The sequence below is a fragment of the Symphalangus syndactylus genome, chromosome 14 (assembly GCF_028878055.3).
Source record: "Symphalangus syndactylus isolate Jambi chromosome 14, NHGRI_mSymSyn1-v2.1_pri, whole genome shotgun sequence".
Classification (NCBI taxonomy): domain Eukaryota; kingdom Metazoa; phylum Chordata; class Mammalia; order Primates; family Hylobatidae; genus Symphalangus; species Symphalangus syndactylus.
The window spans coordinates 63,128,835-63,149,769 of record NC_072436.2 but is presented as its reverse complement, the minus strand read 5'-3'; the positions used below and the strand labels follow the sequence as shown (position 1 = coordinate 63,149,769).

Sequence of the window (20,935 nt, the reverse complement as noted above, 5' to 3'; positions counted from 1 at the left end):
AATCCCAGCACTTTGTGAGGCTGAGGCAGGCAGATCACTTGAGGTCAGGAGTTCATGACCAGCCTGGCCAACATGGTGAAACCCCGTCTCTACTAAAAATACAAAAATTAGCCGATAGTGGTGGCGTGCACCTGTAATCCCAGCACTCGAGAGGCTGAGGCAGGAGAATCATTTGAACCCAGGAGTCGGAGGTTTCGGTGAGCCAAGATTGCACCACTGCACTACAGCCTGGGCGACAAAGTGAGACTCCGTCTCAAAAAAACAAAACTAAAACAAAGAAAAAAAAACGAGGTTTTGTTTGTTTGTTTGTTTGTTGAGATGGAGTTTTGCTCTTGTTGCCCAGGCTGGAATGCAATGGTGCGATCTCCACTCACTGCAACCTCCGCCTCCCAGGTTCAAGCAATTCTCCTGCCTCAGCCTCCCCAGTAGCTGAGATTACAGGTGCGCGCCACCACGCCCGGCTAATTTTGTATTTTTAGTAGACATGGATTTCTCCATGTTGGTCAGGCTGGTCTCGAACTCCCAACGTCAGGTGATCTGCCCGTCCTGGCCTCCCAAAGTGCTGGGATTACAGGCATGAGCCACCGCGCCCGGCCAAAACATTGAGTTTTTTTGGGCGATTTTTTTTAAGCTCATCAGCTATCGTTAGTGTTGGTGTATTTTACGTGTGGCCCAAGACAATTCTTCAATGCGGCCCAGAGAAGCCAAAAGATTGGACACCTCCATTTATAGTATAAATTGAGAGCCACTAGGCTTTTGGCTCAGCCCCTTTTCCTTACACTGCCAGTCAGCTGCGCTCAGGGACCCGCAGTTCAGGGTTCAACACGAGCAGATTCCCTCTCTTCCTTGCTTGCTCCTGCCAGCCGCAGCCGTGGGCCAGTACAGCATGGCCCGGCCCCGCCCCGGCTCTTTCCAGAGGTCCGCAGCCTGGCCGGCCCAGCGGGCGGAACCGATAGTGTCTGGCACTTGGCTCTCCCGGACTCTGAATCCCGGAGCACCAGGCGCCCACGAGAACGCTGTTCTCTTTGGCTTCCGGGCGCACGCTACTCTGTCGCAGCCGTCAGACCGGAATTCCCGGTGCCGCCGCAACCGCCGTCTGTGCGCTCACCTCTGCTGCCGCCATGGGGATCTTAGAGAAGATCTCGGAGATCGAGAAGGAGATCGCTCGGACGCAGAAGAACAAGGGTGAGGGCCGGCCGGGCGGGGCCTTCCTTTCTGCCTGCCTCAGTTTTCCTGTCTGTAAAATGGGGGAACAACTCCAGCAGTAATGCTGGGGCAAGATCCGAGGCCGCGGAGAAGTTGCCAGACAAGTGCCGAGGCCGCCCTGCGCGCCCAAGGCAGGGCCAGGCGGGAGCGGGTCTCACGCCCAGGTCTGAGTGCAAACGTACCCCAAGAGATCTGATCAGTCCCAGACCGTGTGCCCGAGTAGAGAAATCCTAGCTCACAGAGCAAGCATCTGACCCATCTGACCCAGAGAGAGGCGGAGCTGGGATTCAAACCTCAGTCTTCTGATGGCTGGGCCTGGGGCCTGGGTCTACTCTGTTGTTTTGGGAAGTGCAAGAGGAGACCTCCCAGGAACAGCCTCACCCAGCAGCTGAGAGCCCACTGGAGCAAGGGAATCAGGACTCTGGAGTCTGGAAGGCCTGGGTTTGAGCCCCAGGTCCGCCACGTACCTTCCGTAAAACATTGGAAAGTCACTTCACTTCTTGGAGTCTCAGTGTCCTCATCTGTAAATGGGAAAATACTCCCCTGCTCCGTCTTAGCACACAGCTGAGTTAAATTAGATGGCCTTTACAAAGCACTGGGCACATGGTGAGCACTCAGTATTTAAAGTAAACATCCCAACATAGATAATACATAAGGAAGCCTCACATCTGGACTTTAGAATGTAAGGGCTGGAGGAGCTCACAGAAGAGAGGTGAGGAGAGAACGATGACACCAGGACGAAGTTGACTTGAGCTGGTTGTTGGAAGGTATCCCAGGTGGGGGCCACTGCTGAGACAAAGACATGGGAGTGAGCATGGTATGTTCATGGGACAGTGAGAACAATCTAGATCAGAAGGGGGGTGTGGAAGAGTAATAAGAGATGCAATTGGCCAGGCTAGTGGCTAGCCATTCAGGCTTGTGGGAGCAGGAAGCAAGCAACACTAGATAGCTGGTCCCAGTGTCTGCCCTCCCTTGGTTCCATTTAAGTTTGAAGGCCAAGGAGTTGAGGGCCCTCTATGACTCATTCCTTCTGTAAATCTTTTTTGTTTGTTTGTTTGAGACAGTCTTGTTCTGTCACCCAGGCTGGAGTGCAGTGGTGCCATCTGGGCTCACCGCAACCTCTGCCTCCCAGGTTCAAGCGATTCTCCTGCCTCAGCCTCCAAATAGCTGGGATTACAGGCACGTGCCACCACACCTGGCTAATTTTTGTATTTTTTTTAGTAGAGAGGGGGTTTTGCCATGTCGTCCAGGCTGGTCTCAAACTCCTGACCTTAGGTGATCTGCCCACCTCGGCCTCCCAAAGTGCTGGGATTACAGGCATGAGCCACCATGCCTGGCCGATCTTTCCTGAGTCTTTACTATGTGCTAGGCACTGTGGTTAAAGTTGTGAACACAGCAGGCATATCCCAGCCCTTGGATCTGACCTTCTAGTTGACGGTCTGAAAACTAGAAATCAAATAAATAAGATAATGTCAGTCAGCAATATGTGCTATGAAGACAAACCAGGGTGATACAGCAGAATATTAGGGGTGGGGAGGGGCTAGGGATTGGGTCTGCTTAGGTGGAATGATAGAGAAGACCACCATGAGGATGGGGCATTTGAACTAAGACCTGAGTGAGAAGAAGGAACCGGTCACGCAAACATCTGGGGGAAGAGTGTTCCTGGCAGAAAGAGCAGCTAGTGCAAAGGCCCTGAGGCAGGAACAAACTTGGCTGTTTACAGGTCAACAGGACTGGGGCTGGGGTGCAGTGATGGGACAGGAGGGGGTCGATCATGCAGAGCCATAGGTCATGGGAAAGACTCTGGGTTGTGTTCTAAGGCAGTGGGAGCTGGTGCAGGGTGTTAAGCAGGGGAGGGGCTGTTCTGACTTCTGTCTTGAAAGTTCCCTCTGGCTGCTGTAATATTCCATATTACCCATAAGACCCAAGGAAAGTCACAGGGAGGCTAAAGATGCTGCCACTTTCCAGTGGTAGACAAAGGAGATATAAAGGTGATTAAGACCTAGTCCCTCCCTTCAGAGATGCTCAGAATTTTAGGAGCTGGGATGACAGGAAGGGCCATGTGTACCTGACTGACACTGAATCCTTTTTGTTTGTTTGTTTGTTTTGTTTTGTTTTGTTTTGAGACAGTTTTGCTCTCTTGACCAGGCTGGAGTGCTGGAGTGCAGTGGTGTGATCATAGCTCACTGTAACTTCAAACTCCTGCATTCAAGCAATCCTTCCACCTCCACCTCTTGAGTAGCTGGGACTATAGGTGTGCATCACCACACCGGGCTAATTTATATATATATATATATATATATATATATATATATTTTTTTTTTTTTTTTTTGAGATGGAGTTTCACTCTTGTTGCCCAGGCTGGAGTGCAATGGCGCGATCTCGGGTCACCGCAACCTCTGCCTCCCAGGTTCAAGCGATTCTCCTGCCTCAGTCTCCCAGGTGTGTGCCACAATGCCCAGCTAATTTTGTGTCTTTAGTAGAGTCTTTAGGTTTCTCCACATTGGTCAGGCTGGTTTCGGACTCCGGACCTCAGTTGATCCGCCCACCTCGGCTTTCCAAAGTGCTGGGATTACAAGTGTGAGCCAACGCACACGGCCAATTTTTATGTTTTTTGTAGAGGCACGGTCTCACTGTGTTGCCCAGGGTGGTCTTGATCTCCCAGCCTCAAGCAGTCCTCCCTTCTCAGCTTCCCCAGAGTGCTGGGATTACAGGCGTGAGCCACCATGCCCAGCTGCAGAACCCATTCTTGACCATTTCTCACTGCTATCAATTCACTGATTCACTTGGTAAAATATTTCCTGTGTGCCTGGGCCCTGTGCTGGAGGCTGGGGATCCAGTCCCATTTCCTGACCTATCGGAGTCAGGGAAGTAAAGAAATAAGATAGTTTTCAGAGTCGAGAAGACAGTAAACCTGCTCATGAGGCAGGAAGGGGTCTGGGTAAGGGCAGAATTTGCTGTAGATTATAGCCAACTTTTATTGGGTGCTTACTGTGTGCTAAGCGATGTTCTTAGTGCTTTCTGTAAGACTTCTCCGTTATTCCACCATCAAAAATCTGCTGAAGTATGGTCAGGCACAGTGGCTCACGCCTGTAATCCCAGCACTTTGGGAGGCCGAGGTGGTTGTATCACTTGAGGTTAGGAGTTCGAGACCAATCTGGGCGACACGGTGAAACCCCATCTCTACTAAAAATACAAAAATTAGCCAGGCATGGTGGCACCAGCCTGTAGTCCCAGCTACTCGGGAGGTGGAGGCAGGAGAATCTCTTGAACCCAGGAGGTGGAGGTTGTAGTGAGCCGAGATCACACCACTGCACTCCAGCCTGGGTGACACCAGCGAGACTTTGTTGGTGGCTCACACCTGTAATTCCAGCATTTTGGGAGGCCAAGGCAGGCGGATCACCTGACATCGAGAGTTCGAGACCAGACTGACCAACATAGAGAAACCCCATCTCCATTAAAAATACAAAAAATTAGCTGGGCATGGTGGCGTGTGCCTGTAGTCCCAGCTACTTGGGAGGCTGAGGTAGGAGAATCTCTTGAAACCTGGTGGTGGAGGTTGCAGTGAGCCGAGATTGCACCACAGCACTCCAGTCTGGGCAATACAGCGAGACTCCGTCTTAAAAAGAAAAAAAAAGAAATCTGCCTAAGAAGTTACTACTGTTAATAACCCTATTTGCAGATTAAGAAACTGATGCACAAGAGGACTAACTTTTCCAAAGTAAAATGGCCCCACTAATGGCAGGGTGGAGTTCTGACACAAGCTCTCACTGCCCTCTGAGACTGGGCAGGGGAGGCCTCTTTGAAGAAGTGACATTTGAGCTGCTCCTCAAATGATGGGAAGGAGCCAGTTCCAGGAAGATCTTGTTGAAATGGAGAGAATTGGAGAATCACCAGTGTGAAGGTCCCAAGGAAGGAATGATGTCAGCATGTTCTAGAAAAGGAAAAAAAGGCCAGGCCCAGTGGCTTAACCTGTAATCCCAGCACTTTGAGAGGCTGAGGCAGGAGGATTGCTTACAGCCTGGAGTTCAAGACCAGCCTGGGCAACATAGCAACACTTCGTCTCTACAAAAACAATTTTTTTAATTAGGCAGTCCTGGTGGTACATGCCTGTAGTCCTAGTTATTCAGGAGGCTGAGGCAGGAGTTCAAGACTGTAGTAAGCTATAATCGTGCCACTGAACTCTAGTCTGAATGACAGAATGAGACCCCCACCTCTTTAAAAAAAAAAGAGGAGAAAGCAACTGTGTCTGGAATGTAGCAGAGTGTGTTGAAGGTTGAAGTAGCCAGGAGCCAGAGCAAAGAGTTTGTAACACCATTTACAGTCCTGAAATGAAATTCCCCATCAGTAATATAACCTGAATTTCAAAAAAAAAAATGTAATACCCTAATGGTAATATAAAGGGGAAGAAGAAAAAGGAAGTAATTTATAATGAAAATGGTATTTATTTAAATACATGAATGCTGGAGTGCTGCCAGGATCTAACGAAGTTACCCTGAAGCAGTAGAATGCTCATGCCTCTAGGTAGAATCACTGGGGATGTGACAGCCACGATGCAGGTGTGTTGTGTTGGCCACTGAGTTACACCCCAAGAGGGGCTGCCATGGCAGCGTGGGATCCCAGAATGGTGAGCAGCTCTAGGTAAAGCTTCAGACAAAGCATGACATAGTCTTCTTTTCATATACACAATAGTTACATTCCTGGGAATTTCAATGTATATTAACACTGTACAAAATGTCCTGTGTTTATATGTAAACAGAGCTAGGTTCTAGGCCTGGCGATCCTAACCCAGGTTTTCCCTCTGTGGATGCCTTTGGGATGTGACAAGTCATGGACTTGGGACAATTCTCCTCAGCTACGCAGGACTGACTCACCTAATAGGGCAGCTGGTTTCCCTGACCCCTGCCCAATAGATGCCAATGCGGACTTCACCATCAAAGTGAACAGAAAACATCTCCCAGAATTTCCAGAATGCCCCCCAGGAAGCGGTGCCACCTCTGTTGAGAACCATTGGTTCTCAGTAAGCTGGTGGGGTCTCAACAAAGAGACAGGATTTTTTTTTTTTTTGAGACAGAGTTTCACTGTTGTTGCCCAGGCTGGAGTGCAATGACGTGATCTCGGCTCAACACAACCTCTGCCTCCTGGGTTCAAGTGATTCTTCTGCCTCAGCCTCCCAAATAGCTGGGATTACAGGCATGAACCACCATGCCCAGCTAATTTTGTATTTTTAGTAGAGACAGGGTTTCTCCATGTTGGTCAGGCTGGTCTCGAACTCCCGACCTCAGGTGATCCACCTGCCACGGCCTCCCAAAGTGCTGGGATTACAGGTGTCAGCCACTGCACCCGGCTTAAGAGATTGGATTTTATCTTAAATGAAGTAAGAAGCCAAGGGGGCCTTTTAAGCAGAGGGGTGGCTTTTTTTTTCTCCTGACCTCCTTGACAGCAGTTGCTTCCCAGCCAGCACTTGGCGACATGTGGGCCCTGCCTGACCCCTGGGCTTGGACACCCTGGCCACTCATCTTCTGTCTTGCTTTCCATCCTTCAGCCACTGAGTATCACCTGGGCCTGCTGAAAGCTAAGCTTGCCAAGTATCGGGCCCAGCTCCTGGAACCGTCCAAATCGGCCTCGTCCAAAGGAGAGGGCTTTGATGTCATGAAGTCGGGCGATGCCCGTGTGGCGCTGATTGGATTTCCCTCTGTGGGTAAGGTCAGTGATGGTCAGTGTGGGCCTCGGGGAGGAAAGCAAGAAGTCATCTTCCAAACAGGTGACCATCCAGGCTCCCCTCGCTGCCTTTCTGCTTAGCTCCAGGGACACAGAAGACCTGGCCTCCCCCAGGGTCAGATCCCAGCCCTTTATCATCCTAACATGGAGGCCACTCTTTCCTCTTGCCAGCAGATGTAGCCCTACTTGGTCCTCCGACTCAGTCATCATGCTCAAATACTTCTCGAGTGTCTATCTCGAGCGGTGTCATGTGCTGGGCGCTGTGCCGGGGACTAGAGACATAGCATGAACGAGACAGAGCTCTGTCCCTGCCCACATACATCTCCCATTCTTGAAGAGAAAGGACAGTAAATAAGTAATGAGGTGCATCCAGTGGTGACGAGTGGGGGCTGGTGAGTGACAGGGTGAAGGTCTGCTAGATATGACAGGTCCCGGCAGGTTTCTCTGGCGAGTAAGTATTTGGGCGGGGGCCTGAAGGAAGTGAGGGAGCTTGCAGAGTCCTGGGTGAGAACCTTCCAGACAGAGGGAACAGTAAGCACAGAGGCCCTTAGACAGGCGCTCGCTTGGTGTGTCCAGGGAGGCCCAGGTGGCTCCCTGAGGAGCACAAGGAAGGCAGAAGACGGAGAGGATAGGGGCTTGTGGGCAGCCGGAAGGACCCTGGCTTGGATTGAAGAATGAAACTGCATAGTTTTTAGAAGGTTTCTTCGGCCAGGTGCGATGACTCACGCCTGTAAACCCAGCACTTTCGGAGGCCAAGGTGGGTAGATCACCTGAGGTTGGGAGTTCAAGACCAGCCTGACCAACATGGAGAAACCCTGTCTCTACTAAAAATACAAAATTAGCCAGGGGTGGTGGTGCATACCTGTAATCTCCGTTACTTGGGAGGCTGAGGCAGGAGAATCGCTTGAACCTGGGAGGCAGAGGTTGCGGTGAGCCGAGATAGCGCCATTGCACTCCAGCCTGGGCAACAAGAGCAAAACTCCATCTCAAAAAAAAAAAAAAAAAAGGTTTCTTCTGGAAGTTGCTCTGTTTATCTGTTTAGCGTATAATCTATATTGGTTTACTTTTTTTTTTTTTGAGATGGAGTCTTGCTCAGCTCACTGCAACCTCTGTCTCCTGGGTTCAAGCAGTTATCAATCAGCCTCCCGAGTAGCTGGGATTACAGGCATCCGCCACCACACCCAGCTAATTTTTGCATTTTTAGTAGAGATGGGGTTTCACCACATTGGCCAGGCTGGTCTCGAACTTCTGACCTCAGGTGATCCACCCACCTTGGCCTCCCAAAGTGCTGGGATTACAGGTGTGAGCCACCGCTCCCGGCATGATGTACTTTTATGTGAGGAATAAAATAAACATCATTGCAGGGTTTTGAGCAGAAAAGAGAGATGTCTGATCAGCTTTTTTTTTTTTTTTTTTTTTTTTGAGGTATAGTTTCACTCTTGTTGCCCAGGCTGAAGTACAATGGTGCGATCTCAGCTCACTACAACCTCTGCCTCCCAGGTTCAAGCAATTCTCCTGCCTCAGCCTCCCAAGTAGCTGGGATTACAGGCATGTGCCACCCCGCCCGGCTAATTTTTTGTATCCTTTTTTAGTAGAGACGGAGTTTCACCATGTTGGCAAGGCTGGTTTTGAACTCCTGACCTCAGGTGATCCAACCCCCTTGGCCTCCCAAAGTGCTGAGATTACAGGCGTGAGCCACTGCGCCCGGCCTAAAATAAACTTTTTATTTTAAAATAGTCTTAGATTTACAGAAAAATTGCAAAGGTAATACAGAGTTCCCATATACCCCACACCCATTTTCCCTGGCAGTTAACATTTTATACCAATGAATGTTGATCTGTTCTTGCCTCAAGTCCGTGCTTTATGCAGATTTCCTTAGCTCCTCCCCACTGTCCTTTTTCTGTCCTGAGATCCCACATCACAGTTCAGTTGTTATGCCTCCGTAGGCTTTTCTAGACAGTTCCTTAGACTTGCCTTGATTTGATAACCTTGATGGTTTCAAGGAGTACCATTCCCATATTTTGTAGAAAGTCCTTCAGTTGGGTTGTGTCTGATGTTTTTCTCATGGTTAATCTGGGGTTATAGTTAGCAAGGAAGGCCACAGAGGTAAAGTGCCATTTTTATCACATCACATGAAGGCCACATACTGTCCCTTCAGCAGACTTACCCCTGCTGATGTTGATCTTGACCACCTGGCTGAGGTGTGTCCGGTTTCTCCACCGTGGAGACGCTCTCTTCTCCCCTTGCCATGCCACTTTGGGGAGGGAGGTGACTGCATGCGGCCCAATTCCGTCGCCTCCTTGAGGGGAGCATCTACAGAAACTGTTTGGAATTCTTCTGCATGGGAGATTTGTCTCTCTTCTCCCATTCATCCATTTTATTCAATCATTCATTGATATCTGTATGGACTCGTGGGGGTTATTTTGTGCTTTGGGGTCTAAACCCATACCATTTTCTTTTGCTGCTCAAATCGTTTTAGCTTTGGAGCTATTTTAGTTGGCTTCTTTGATGTACTTCCGCCATTGTGTTTTTCCAGCACTTCCTCACTTTCTAACACTGCAAGATGCCTCAGGCCCATTTTGTATATTCCCTGCCCTGGCCTAGAATCTGCCATTTCTCCAAGGAACCCTGGTTCCTTTGACTGGAGAATAGCATTAGAAACTACCATCTGGGCACTGACTTACTTTTTTACAGAATCACTCTGGCTGTTGTGTAGATAGCAGGCTACAGCAGGGCAAAGTGGAAGTGGGACAGTGGAGAGGTTGCTAGAATATAGGCCAAGTGAGCAACAACCAAAGCTCTGGACAGGTGCTGGGGAGCAGCTTCTAACTCAGTTCAGCTGAACAATTTGAGCCCACACCCAGTTTCCATTGCTCTGGGCCAGGCATAGGGGATGGTGGTAACAGCTACCTTTTCTTAAGTGCTTGCTGCAGGCTGGGCAGTGTTTAGTTTTGTTTGTTGTACTGTCTGCCTATATGATTGGTATATGTATCAGAGAGAGAGAGATTGATAGAGAAGCCACTCTAGTTACCAAGAGCTGTGACCCTTGAAGTCTGGGCCCGTGGCAGATCCCACCTGCCTTATTGGGAGTATAGGCTCTCCCACCGTGGGAGGGCCCAGGTCTTACAGGGGCCAGACAGAATCGGGGAGTGGCCCTGAGGTTGGTTGCTGGCTGTTTCAACAGCCATTGCTCTCGGGGCCACCCTGTCTATCCATATACCTGTCCACTCCACCAGGTTTTTCTCATTTCTTGAGTTTCCAGGAGGTCCCCAAGGCTGAGGGTTTCTGGATTTGGGGACTCTATGTATTTTCATCACATGCCACATTCTGGACTTGAGAGGTCTAAGGGTGTCTTGGGGAGGGTGCCCCCAGTCTTCCTGCCAGTCAGCCAGGAGGCAGGGTCTGGATAGCTGGCCCTGCAACTCAGAGTCTCAGGCTTCTTGTTCCTGGGGCCCTGCTGATTAGAATGGGGCAGGAGGCATGGGGCTGGGTTTCTTCCCTCCCTGGGTCTGCCCACTGCTTGGCTGACCTTCTCAGCCACAGCATCTATCACTGAGATGTTACAGTGTTTGGAGTGAGGCACATCCTGGGCCTTATCTTTTTAATCCCTGTGCAGTCCTGTGAGGTAGGGACTAGGTTCATGCCCATTTTACATGTAAAGACCCTGAACTGAGAGTATGGAGTTTCCTGCCCAATCCCAGGACACCCCGGCAGAGGCAGGATTCAAAGCCAGGTTTCTCCAACTCCCAGCCACAGTGAACGGTGGTCTGAGTGGTCACATCCACATCTTCCCAGTTCCCCACTCCATCCCTGCAACACCTCTCCTGTCAGCTGTCTCTGCCTCAGCCCAGGAGGTTGGCATCTCCTTGCACACCTCCTCACACCCTCCCTGGGTGCACAGCATGTCTGGGTACTGGTTCCACGAGTGCCGTGGGACTGCTGCCTGCTTAAAGTTCTCTGGGGCCAAGAGGGCCTGGAGGATTGTGTGGGGCTAGGGGAGGCTCCTGATGTATATGGGGAACCCCATCAGAATCCAGATCCCTGCCACTACCTGAGACCTCCAAGGAACAGATGGGCCCTCTGGTGTCTGACCCATCCAGGACAGGGCCAGAGGTGAGCCCTCTGGCTGGGAGGTCTCTTCACAGCCACCTAGGTCACCAAGCCGAGGGTGAGAGGGTCTCCTCCTGCTGCCTGCACCTGCAGGCCCCCAGCCCCTGGGGCCTCTCCCAGAAGGCCAGGGACAAGGCTCAGTGCAATGATCTCCTTTTCTCCTAGTCCACATTCTTGAGTCTGATGACCTCCACGGCCAGCGAGGCAGCGTCCTATGAGTTCACCACTCTGACGTGTATTCCTGGGGTCATTGAAGTAAGTGGGTGTGCTGGGCACAGGAGAAGGGGCGCATGCTTGTGTTTGGACTTGTGCCTGTGCCCGCTTTGTGTGTGAGTCAGGGTGGATGTCCCCATGTCAGGACAGGCTCTGGACTGAGCTGCTTTGCCCTCTAGCACTGACACTTCTGGGGATCCTAGCTGCTGGACCTCAGAGATGCCTGGTGGGGCCTGGAACTAGGAGGTCAGGCCAGCATGTGGCTACTCTGCCTGGCGCCCCCTGTGCTCTCCTCCCCAACACCACCACAGCTCTGGTCACTAACTGCTGCTTGGCTGGATCCTTCTGCCTCCCCATGAAGCTTCACTGCCTTGGGCTGTGTTTGCTTTGGGCAGCTGAGTGGTATGGCCTTAAGTTCCCATGGTGAAACAATTTATCTGTGAAGTGCTGGTACCATCAGTGATGAGTGTTGTGGGATTGGGAGATCCTGAGCCCTCCCTAGGCAGCTACTCAGCTCATAGGCTGTGGTCTGCACCGGGCTGGGGTGGTGACAAGGCTCAGACTTGGCCACAGGTTGGCACCTGGGTTTCCCTCAGCGCCTGAGCCCTGGGACCATTCCAGATGTCCCAAATCGAGGCAGGACCTTTCCAGTGGAGGCCCAGCCTTGCCTTATCTTTCTTCTCTTCTGCATCCTAGTACAAAGGTGCCAACATCCAGCTCCTGGACCTTCCTGGAATCATTGAAGGCGCAGCCCAAGGTGGGAGGCAGGGCAGGTGTGTGGGAGACAGGCTGGAGCTCTGTTACTGATCGTTGAAATTGGGTGTGGCTGTCACGGAGATCACTCTGGATCCCTGGTCCATTATCCCGCTTTCCAGAAAAGACAGGTTCCAGTTCTAATCCTTGGCACCAAACTACCTTGTGATTTTGGGCAAGTGACTGGGTGTCTCTAAGCCAAGCCTCAGTTTCCTCAGCTGTAGAATGGGCATAATAATACTTAATTTACAGCATAGTTTTGAGGATTAAGTGAGGAAATGTTCAGGAAGCATTTAGCCTGGGGCCTGCCACATGGTAGGGGTGGGCGTAGGACAGCCATTATCCTGTTACTCCTTTTATGATGGTGGTGTCGGATTTTCTTCTGAAATAAGTCTCCGTGAGTAAAACACGTGGATTAAAGAAAAATGCCAAGCTTGTGCTAGTATGTGGCAGAGGCTGTGGTAGGTCTGTAAAGGACAGGAGTCCAGGGCGCCATGGGCTGGGTAGCAGTCACATGGGTCCGCATATGTAAGTGCATCCCTCCCACCCATCCAGGAAAAGGCCGTGGCCGGCAGGTGATCGCTGTGGCGCGCACGGCTGACGTCGTCATCATGATGCTGGATGCCACCAAGGGAGAGGTGCAGAGGTCCGCAGGGTGGGGCATGGGGCAGGCTCACATGTCTGGGGAGGGCCGATGTGTCCCTGAGCTCATAATGGGCGGCCTGTGGGTGCTTGGCTCTCTCACACGTGAGAGTAGCGGTAGGACATGTCACAGACTGAACCCAACACCACACAGCCTATGGCGTCTTCTCCTCAAGGCTTGTGTCCAGCCAGCACAGAGGCATCTTGGGACTGGGGGCCAAGGGGCTTGGCCTGGCTTTGCTTCCTGTTCAGAGGCACAGGTGCCCCATCACTTCCCAGAACCTGCCAGGAGCCCAGCCCCAAGCACAGAAGCATTGTTCATCCACATCCTGGCAGAGGGGTACACCAGGCCTGCCTCCTCGGGACCAGAAGGAGTACCCTCATGTGGTCACCTCGTGGGGGCTCCACCACTTGCCTGTGCATGCTGACCGTAAACCGGGCCAGTCCCCTCTGGGACTGTGGCAGAGTTTAGAAGCTCCCTGCAGTTCTAGGGCATTGGGAAGGAGTGTTCTCCGGGTTGCTGGGGAAGGGGGTGGAGGAGAGAGTCAGTCTCTGTCTGGGTGGGCAGTGACATCCTGCGTAACAGGGAAGCTGTGCATCTGGCTCTGTGGACAGCCTGTGACGGGCTTATGGGGTGCTCTGCCTAGGTCTCTGCTGGAGAAGGAGCTGGAGTCAGTAGGCATCCGCCTCAATAAGCACAAGCCTAACATCTACTTCAAGGTGAGGCACCTCTCTGGCCTTCAGGCCATGAGTGTGGCAGTTTTGAGACTGCATTGGCTGGCGGCTGAGGCTGTGGGACCATTGCTGTGACCCCTCGGTCAGCAGTTCTCCCCATCCCTCTCTCCTCTTTCAGCCCAAGAAAGGCGGCGGCATCTCCTTTAACTCGACAGTCACGCTGACCCAGTGCTCGGAAAAGCTGGTGCAGCTCATCCTGCACGAATACAGTATCCTTCCCTGAAAGACACATGAGGGAGGGCAGCCACCACCGTCAGGGCAGCGGGGGGACTGACCACAACAGGAGGCCTCGTGGAGCAGGGTGGCAGCAGGTTACTCCCACTGCTCCCGCTGTCCATTCAAGCAGCCTCTGAGCAAGCTCCAGACTGCCAGGGCTGCAGCCATGCACTTGGCAGTGGCTTCCTGGCTCCTCACTGAGTACTGGGCACTGTGGTAGCCAGATGACATCCGGAAGAAAAAGATGTCATGGGAAACACCCTCTGAGGACGGGGGGTTCCTAGCCTGGAGAAGCCCCAGGGAAAGCTGGGGAGTGGGTGGTGCCTCTAAAGCAGTGTCGGGGGCTGGTTGGGTTCTGGGGCCCTGGGGATAGGGCAGGGCCTCGGGCAGAGTTATGCCTGGCATATGGAGAACTCTTAGAGTCAGCTGTGAGCCCCTCATTGCCAGAGGTGTGCAAGCAGAGGCAGGATGGCCCCCAGTGGAGTCCTGCACGGAAGAAGCTGGGTTCGACCAGCTTTCAGATGCTCCTGGTGCTAAAACCCAGGCTTCCCCTGAGGGGCTTTGGGGATTCTAGCAGGTACGTTTTTCTCCCTGCCTAGCTGTCAAGATTAAAACTCCGTTGATTTAAACTTTTATATATTGTGGTCCCTCTGGGGAAGAGAACAGAGGGCTTCCAAAGCATTACAATCTTGTAGAACCTCACAAGCAGATTCCGCCACGGTCCCATGCGCCCAGCATATTTCCTGCTCGGCTTTTTGGGGCCCTCCGCTGATGGGGGACAGGGGCAGCTGGTGCACAGGTTGCCCTTAATCAGAGCCCCTCAGAGATCTTCAACGCGGAAGTGCTCTTCCGAGAAGACTGCTCCCCGGACGAGTTCATCGATGTGATCGTGGGCAACCGGGTGTACATGCCCTGCCTGTATGTAAGTGCAGGAGGGGAGCCTTGGCCTGGCCACTCGGCCTTTCCTCCACATGCATTTCCTCAGCTCCCAGAACCTTGTGAGAGAAGCAGAAAGAGTCTGAGGCTCTCCCCTCCCCTCACCTCACCTCAGTGGCTGCTTGGATCTTGCAGACGTAGAGAGCTTGAAACCAGGGTTCCAGCCCAGCCTTCCCTACCCTGAGGCAGCAAGGGGAGGGAGGGCGTAGACTCAGCTTTCCAAGGAAGGGCTGCAGCCGGCACAGGGCGATGGAGGGCCCTTTTCTGGATGCCTTGCTCCTATCCTCAGCACCGGCTTCCGCCTTCTCAATCTCAGGTTTATAACAAAATCGACCAGATCTCCATGGAAGAGGTGGACCGCTTGGCCCGAAAACCCAACAGTGTGGTCATCAGGTGAGGCCGCTGGCATCCTGCCACTCTGCTGTCCTTGCTGTGGGTTCTGATCCCAGTTGTCAGGCCTCCCAGCCACTTTGGCTGTGGAGGAGGAAAAGCCAGCATAGCCTCCAGCAGCACACAGCCCTCACGGAGCCCAGGACTTCCTGCCCAGGGCAGAGCACTTTGTCCATGAGGCCAAGGAGACACTGCAGGAGGGTCCCCTTCATAGCTGCTGGAGGCATTGGCCCGTTCCAGTTGTGAATTGCCGTGGGCAGGGTGGGTGATGTCTTGTGGGCTCTGGTTAAGAAAACAGAAGGATTTCATCAACGAAGGTTGAATGGCTAAGAGGCTTCTTAACTTAGGCCAGGCGTGCTGGCTCATGCCTGTAATCCCAGCACTTTTGGGAGGCCATGGCGGGTGGATCACGAGGTCAGGAGATCGAGACCATCCTGGCCAACATGGTGAAACCCTGTCTCTACTAAAAATACAAAAATTAGCCGGGTGTGGTGGCGTGTGCCTGTAATCCCAGCTACTCAGGAGGCTGAGGCAGGAGGATCACTTGAACCCGGGAGGCGGAGGTTGCAGTGAGCCGAGATCATGCCACTGCACTCCAGCCTGGGCAACAGAGTGAGACTCCATCTCAAAAAAAAAAAAAAAAGAGGCTTCTTAACTTAGTAATGAACCAAGGTCCCCCCAAGAAGCCCTGGGTGTGAGCCTACCTCTCCTGGTGCTCTGGAAGGTGTGGCTTCTGTCTGACCACAGCTCAAAGGGAAAAAGGGAACTAACATTCTCAGGCCCTGGCCACCCACTTCCTGCCCTCCTTTGCAGGGTGGGTCCCTGGGGTACCGCCTGCACTCTGGCTGTTTGTTCACTTGCCACCACAGCCTGGCAGGCTCCTCTTTGGGGCAGACTGATTCAGGTGCTCCACTTTGCTGGTTTCCTGACCTGAAGTGGGCACTCCAAAGCTTCACCGTGAAGCTTGGCCGACAGTACTGAGAGCTCAGGGACCAAGAGGCTGGACAGCGCAAATGATGGATGAGGGTCCCGGCCTGAGCACAAGGACCATTTTTGTGGTGGTTGTAGCCACCACAAAGAGCAGTGTCGGTTCTACAGCACAGCCTCAGGTCCTTTCCTCCTGCTGTGTCCCAGGCCTTTGAGGGGCTGCCATCCTCAGGGCATGAGAGCTTCTACACCTTTACCTGCTTGTGCTTAGAACAGCTCTACAGAGGTCAGGACACAGTTCGGGGTCACGCTGCAAACCTTCAAGCCACGGTCCACCCAGTATTTGGAGCAAGGCACATCCGGGGCCTTATCTTTTTAATCCCTCTACAGTCCTGCGAGGTAGGGACTGGGTTCATGCCCATTCTACATGTAAAGGCTCTGGTGCCTCCAGAGCCTTGGTTCTCCCCTCTTCTTGCTGAAATCCCTGCTGGACTTCCTGGCAGTCCCTTGCTCCTCTCAACAAGGAGTGAACTCTGGGTGTCAGGGTTCCTAGCCTTTGCCCATGGTCCCGTCACAGCCCCCGGCCATCTCCCCATGGCAGCCCTTCACTAATCACACATGCTGCAACCCTCCACAGAGCACAGGCTTGCCAGCCCCTAGGAGAGATGCTGACCCTGGTTGATTGTGACCATGATTGGTGCCCAGCGGCACTGGCAGCAGAAACATCAAGCTGCCATCATAGTAATGGGCTTGTTTCCCTGTGGGTACCAGTGGGCCGCCTGGCCAGTGGAGGTTGTCCCCTCCAATAGTGAGAAGTGGAGACCCCAGCCTCTGAACTCACAGGGGCCACTGCCTGACTGGCCACCTCCCTCTTTGCAGCTGTGGCATGAAGCTGAACCTGGACTATCTGCTGGAGATGCTTTGGGAGTACTTGGCCCTGACCTGCATCTACACCAAGAAGAGAGGACGTGAGTTGCGCTGCACGTAGCTGAGAAACAGGCTGAGCTTCATCCCTAGAAGGCTTCCAGGCTGGTGTGTGATGCCCAGAGACCCCAGCACCGGCTCTGGCCTGGCTTGTCTAGACACACCTCAGCTCTTTTCCCTTCTCAGCACTGGGCACTGCTGGTTTTGAAGGTACCCTGGTGGGGCAAGGCTACATTGGGGTCCCCACTGGCTGTAGCAGTCAGTGCCCTCCTGACCTCCCCTCACAGTGACAGGCCCTACCTCAGGAGCATCAGGGACCTGAATCCACAGGAGCCGTCCCCATGTCTGACTCCTGCCCATCCTCCTGGTGCACACACACACACATGCCCTGGGGTCCCAACTGCTGAATTCGGAGCAGTTTGCATCAACCCTGACTTTGGCAGCAAGGAGCGAGCTACAGCTTCCCTCACTAGACTCCAGCATCCCTTCGCGCCCTGCCCGTTCAGTCCAGGTCCTGGTCTCTGTCGGTGCTGTCACGGCAGATGGGTGGCAGGCACTGTGAATCCTAGACTTTTGATTTATTTTGAGTCACTGTGTTAAGGTCGAGGTCGTAGAATATGGTACAGGGATCTATGTGGAGGGTGTGCTGGATGTCAGGGGGAGGTTAGGCCAAGGCAAGGAGACCGAAAGGGCCTCTGTGGCCAGCTCTTCCCTCATGCAGAATCACGAGGTGGCAGTGTGGGCCCTGATGTGTGGCTGACATTCTCCCCATCCCGCCCTGCAGAGAGGCCAGACTTCACAGACGCCATCATTCTCCGGAAAGGGGCCTCAGTGGAGCACGTGGTGAGTTGACAAGACCTGCCGTGACAAGGGGTGGGAGCTCTGCATTCCCTTTGGGGCTCTGTTCTGCCTGAGGTGCCCTGGGCCAGGGGTGGGCTCTGCTGGTCTTACTCTCAGATGTCAACGCAGGCTCTGGAGTTGGACAGCCTGGGGCTGCATCTGCAGCACCCCTTCTTAGCCGTGTGCCGAGCCTCTGACCTCTCCTGTGAGGGGGGTGTGCTGCCTGCCCCCCCCCCCGGGTAGTCAGGAGGACACGTTGAATGAGGTCCAGTGTGTAGGGCACTCAGCATGCTGCCTGGCTCTGCAGAGATGCCAGTAACCCTGCTTCCATGCCATTCAGGCATCAGTCAAGGAGAGTGAGGAGTGGCACCAGCTCAACACAGAGGTCAGGACAGCGGCTTCAAGGAGGCAACTTGAGCTGGCTTATAGGACTAGTGGGTCTGGCAGTGAAGAGTTGGGGTGGGGAGCATCCCGGTTAGGGAAGCAGGCATGCACAGGCCCCAGGGGAGGTGTTCTGGGCTCAGGGAGCAAGAGGCTGCCTTTCCCTGTCCAGGATTCTGTCACCTGAACATGACCCTGCAGGCACAGATGGTGGCCAACCTTCGGGTCACGTGGCCGTCCTCCTGGGCTGATGCTTTCCTGGTGGTGTTTTCCTCAAGCTCATTTCTTCTTGGGATCTGTATCCTGGAGGCAAGGGACGCTGTAGACCCAGCTGTTCCTGCAGCCCCTTAGGACAGTGGTGGCGGGGCCTGCAATCTGGTCTCAGGCATTCATTCATTCCGCAAGCCTAGCCCCAGGTCTCTGAGTGCCACCCTGGAGGTGTTAAACAAAGGAGGCCAGGAAAAGTCCCATCTCCCTCAGGGCCTAGGCTTGAGAACACAGCAGGAGGAGCCAAGGAGACTCACGATTACCCTCCTGAATCCCTTCAGTCACTCACAAGTGGCAATGCTGGGCAAGCTGAGTAAAACAAAACCCATCTGCAGACCAGAGTCAGCCACCTTCCCATCTGTGTCAGGGAAGTGTTCCTGCAGGCCTGGCGCTGGCCTCCACCCCAGGGACGCTGGGCTGAGGCGTTGGGTCTCCCACCAGAGCCTGGAAGACCTGTGGGCATGTGGGAAGAGGAGTCACATTGCACAATTGCAGAGTCCCCTCCCCGCCGCCCTCCACTGTGCCACCATAAGCGTGGCAACTGGAGGTCTACACTCTCAGGGCAATTGCTGGCTGCCTCCTCCAGGGTCTCCTTCCAGTTTCATGTGACATCTGGGACCCCTGGGATCTTCACCCCTACCAAGGAGCACTGAAGTTTATGCACTGCCCTGGGAGTTGGGGGTGATGTGATTGATGTGTGGGAAGCTTCAGGCCACAGGTGGGGCCAGGAGGAGTGAGAGGTGGTGACCAAGCAGGGTGGACTCCAAGCTATCACCCTGTCCCATTCTGAAGGAGCATCTGTTCAGGCAAGGCAAGCAGAGGGCCACTAGCAGCCAGGCCCCAGACCTTCCCCCGGTGGCTTTGGGAACATTCCTGACTAGGCACCACAGCTGGCAGACCAGGAGTGGGAATGGCAGGGCCACCTGCAGCTGTGATTGGGTGGCTGTGTGCGAATTGAGCACATTAGTCCTCCACACAAGGCCCAGACTGTGTGGGCACCTGCTTCAGGAACTCTTACCTCTTGGCCTGTGTCCTGAGCTTTGGGTGTGCGGCCAAGCTTGGGATGGGGTTAGGTGAAGCCTCACCTCTCTACCTGACTCTCTCCTGTCCTCCAGTGCCACCGCATCCACCGGTCACTCGCCAGCCAGTTCAAGTACGCCCTGGTGTGGGTGAGTCCCTGGGTGGAAAGCAAGCAGGGGGTTAGACCCAGGACAGCCCCTGGGTTAGGCATGAAGCAAGGCATTCACACTCTCTGCATGGTGTTCCTGTCCTTCCTGTGGGGATTGGCATGTCTGTGTGTCTGTCCTCCACAGAATGTACATGCCAACCCAGGGTAGACATGGGCTTTCCCCACCCTTTTTTTTTTTCTGGTGTTTTTTGTTTTGTTTTGTTTTGTTTTGTTTTGTTTTGTTTTGTTTTGAGACAGGGTCTGGCTCTGTCTCCCAGGCTGGAGTGCAGTGGCACGATCATGGCCCAGTGCAGCCTCGACATCTGTGCTGAAGCGATCCTCCCACCTCAGCATCACAAGTAGCTGGGACTACAGCCACACACCACCATGCCTGGCTAATTTTTCATGGAGACGAGGTTTCGCTATCTGGCCCAGGCTGTCTCGAACACCTGAGCTCAAGTGATCCTCCCACCTTGGCCTCCAGAAGTGCTGGGATTACAGGCATTAGCCACTGTGCCTGGCCCTCCCTGACCTTTGAGATCAGGGATGGTCAGACCACTGTGGACGTCCTGCTGCCTGAGGCCCCCACCTTACGCCATGGCATTCACCCCCCAGGACACACACGCCCAGGGATATCTTCCTTGGCCTTGGCCAGTCCAGGCTGAGATGACCCCTCTGCCCCCATTCCTCACCCAGGGCACCAGCACCAAGTACAGTCCGCAGCGGGTGGGCCTGACGCACACCATGGAGCACGAGGACGTCATCCAGATCGTGAAGAAGTAATGGCGCCTGCTGGCCTCCTGCCCACCTGCCTCGTCTCCCTGGGGAGGTGGTCCCACTGGGACACACAAACACCCAAACAGAAAAATACAAATACACGTACCCCAGGAAGGGGTCCCTCAAGTCTCTGCTGTTTACAGAAGTCTCTTCAGTAGGGAGACAGAGCGTGCTGGGGCAGAGGGGCTCGGCTGGAGGCATTTCCCATAAGGCTGAGCCCTCTCATGGGGGTTTTGTTTGTAGTGCTGAGCCTGCATCTGCCCCCCAGCCCCCTGCACTGAGGGAGCAAGTTGCCCACCTGCCCGCCAGCCAGGGCCTAAAGCAGATGGCATGCTCAGTGCCAGGCTGGTAGCTGGGCCTATTTGGGTCCCTGGAGGCTGTGGCTGCTGTCACGGCACCTCACTCCCTCAGCTCCTGCCAGCTTCTCTGACACTTGGGTTGGGGGCCCTTCCAGGGGGAAACCCCCTTGGGTGCCCCACACAGGGCTCTCCATGATGGAAACCAGCGGTTAGTGGCTTCAAAGGCCCAGCTGACACCCTCCACAGCCTAAGGGGTGTCCTAAAGTGCTTCCCGCTGTATTCCCCCTCCCAGGGCAGCCCCTGCCCAGCACAGAACCCCAGGACCCTGGCTCTGCACGCCTGGGGCAGGGACTTTTGAGTTTAGGATCTGTATTTTCTAAGTCCCCAGTTCTCCTGGCTCTCCTTTCTGAAATAAAGGATTGAAAACGGT

The 20,935-nt window shown here is 53.7% G+C and overlaps 1 protein-coding gene and 1 long non-coding RNA gene across 4 annotated transcripts; one reads left to right on the top strand and one right to left on the bottom strand.

Annotated features, from left to right (window-relative positions):
* Positions 1-976: 976 nt before the first annotated feature.
* On the top strand, positions 977-20,934 carry LOC129462187 (developmentally-regulated GTP-binding protein 2). Of its 3 annotated transcripts, none has more exons than XM_055241962.2 (13): positions 977-1,185; positions 6,752-6,912; positions 11,203-11,292; positions 11,947-12,007; positions 12,559-12,649; positions 13,293-13,365; positions 13,499-13,589; positions 14,421-14,518; positions 14,849-14,925; positions 16,729-16,817; positions 17,558-17,616; positions 19,377-19,430; positions 20,126-20,934. In XM_055241962.2, exons 1-13 carry the CDS (start codon positions 1,122-1,124, stop codon positions 20,210-20,212), a joined length of 1,095 nt encoding a protein of 364 aa, XP_055097937.1. In that variant the 5' UTR covers positions 977-1,121; the 3' UTR covers positions 20,213-20,934. The 3 variants fall into 3 exon arrangements, with proteins under 3 accessions (XP_055097937.1, XP_063473866.1, XP_055097938.1); XM_055241963.2 differs by having other exon boundaries at positions 1,013-1,185; positions 19,377-19,414; XM_063617796.1 differs by lacking the exon at positions 19,377-19,430 and having other exon boundaries at positions 992-1,185.
* On the bottom strand, positions 17,610-19,442 carry LOC129462188 (uncharacterized). The gene is made up of 3 exons (XR_010115643.1): positions 19,347-19,442; positions 18,551-18,714; positions 17,610-18,297 (listed from the first exon to the last, which is right to left on the bottom strand). It is a non-coding gene; the product is annotated as an uncharacterized lncRNA (long non-coding RNA).
* Position 20,935: the final 1 nt, after the last annotated feature.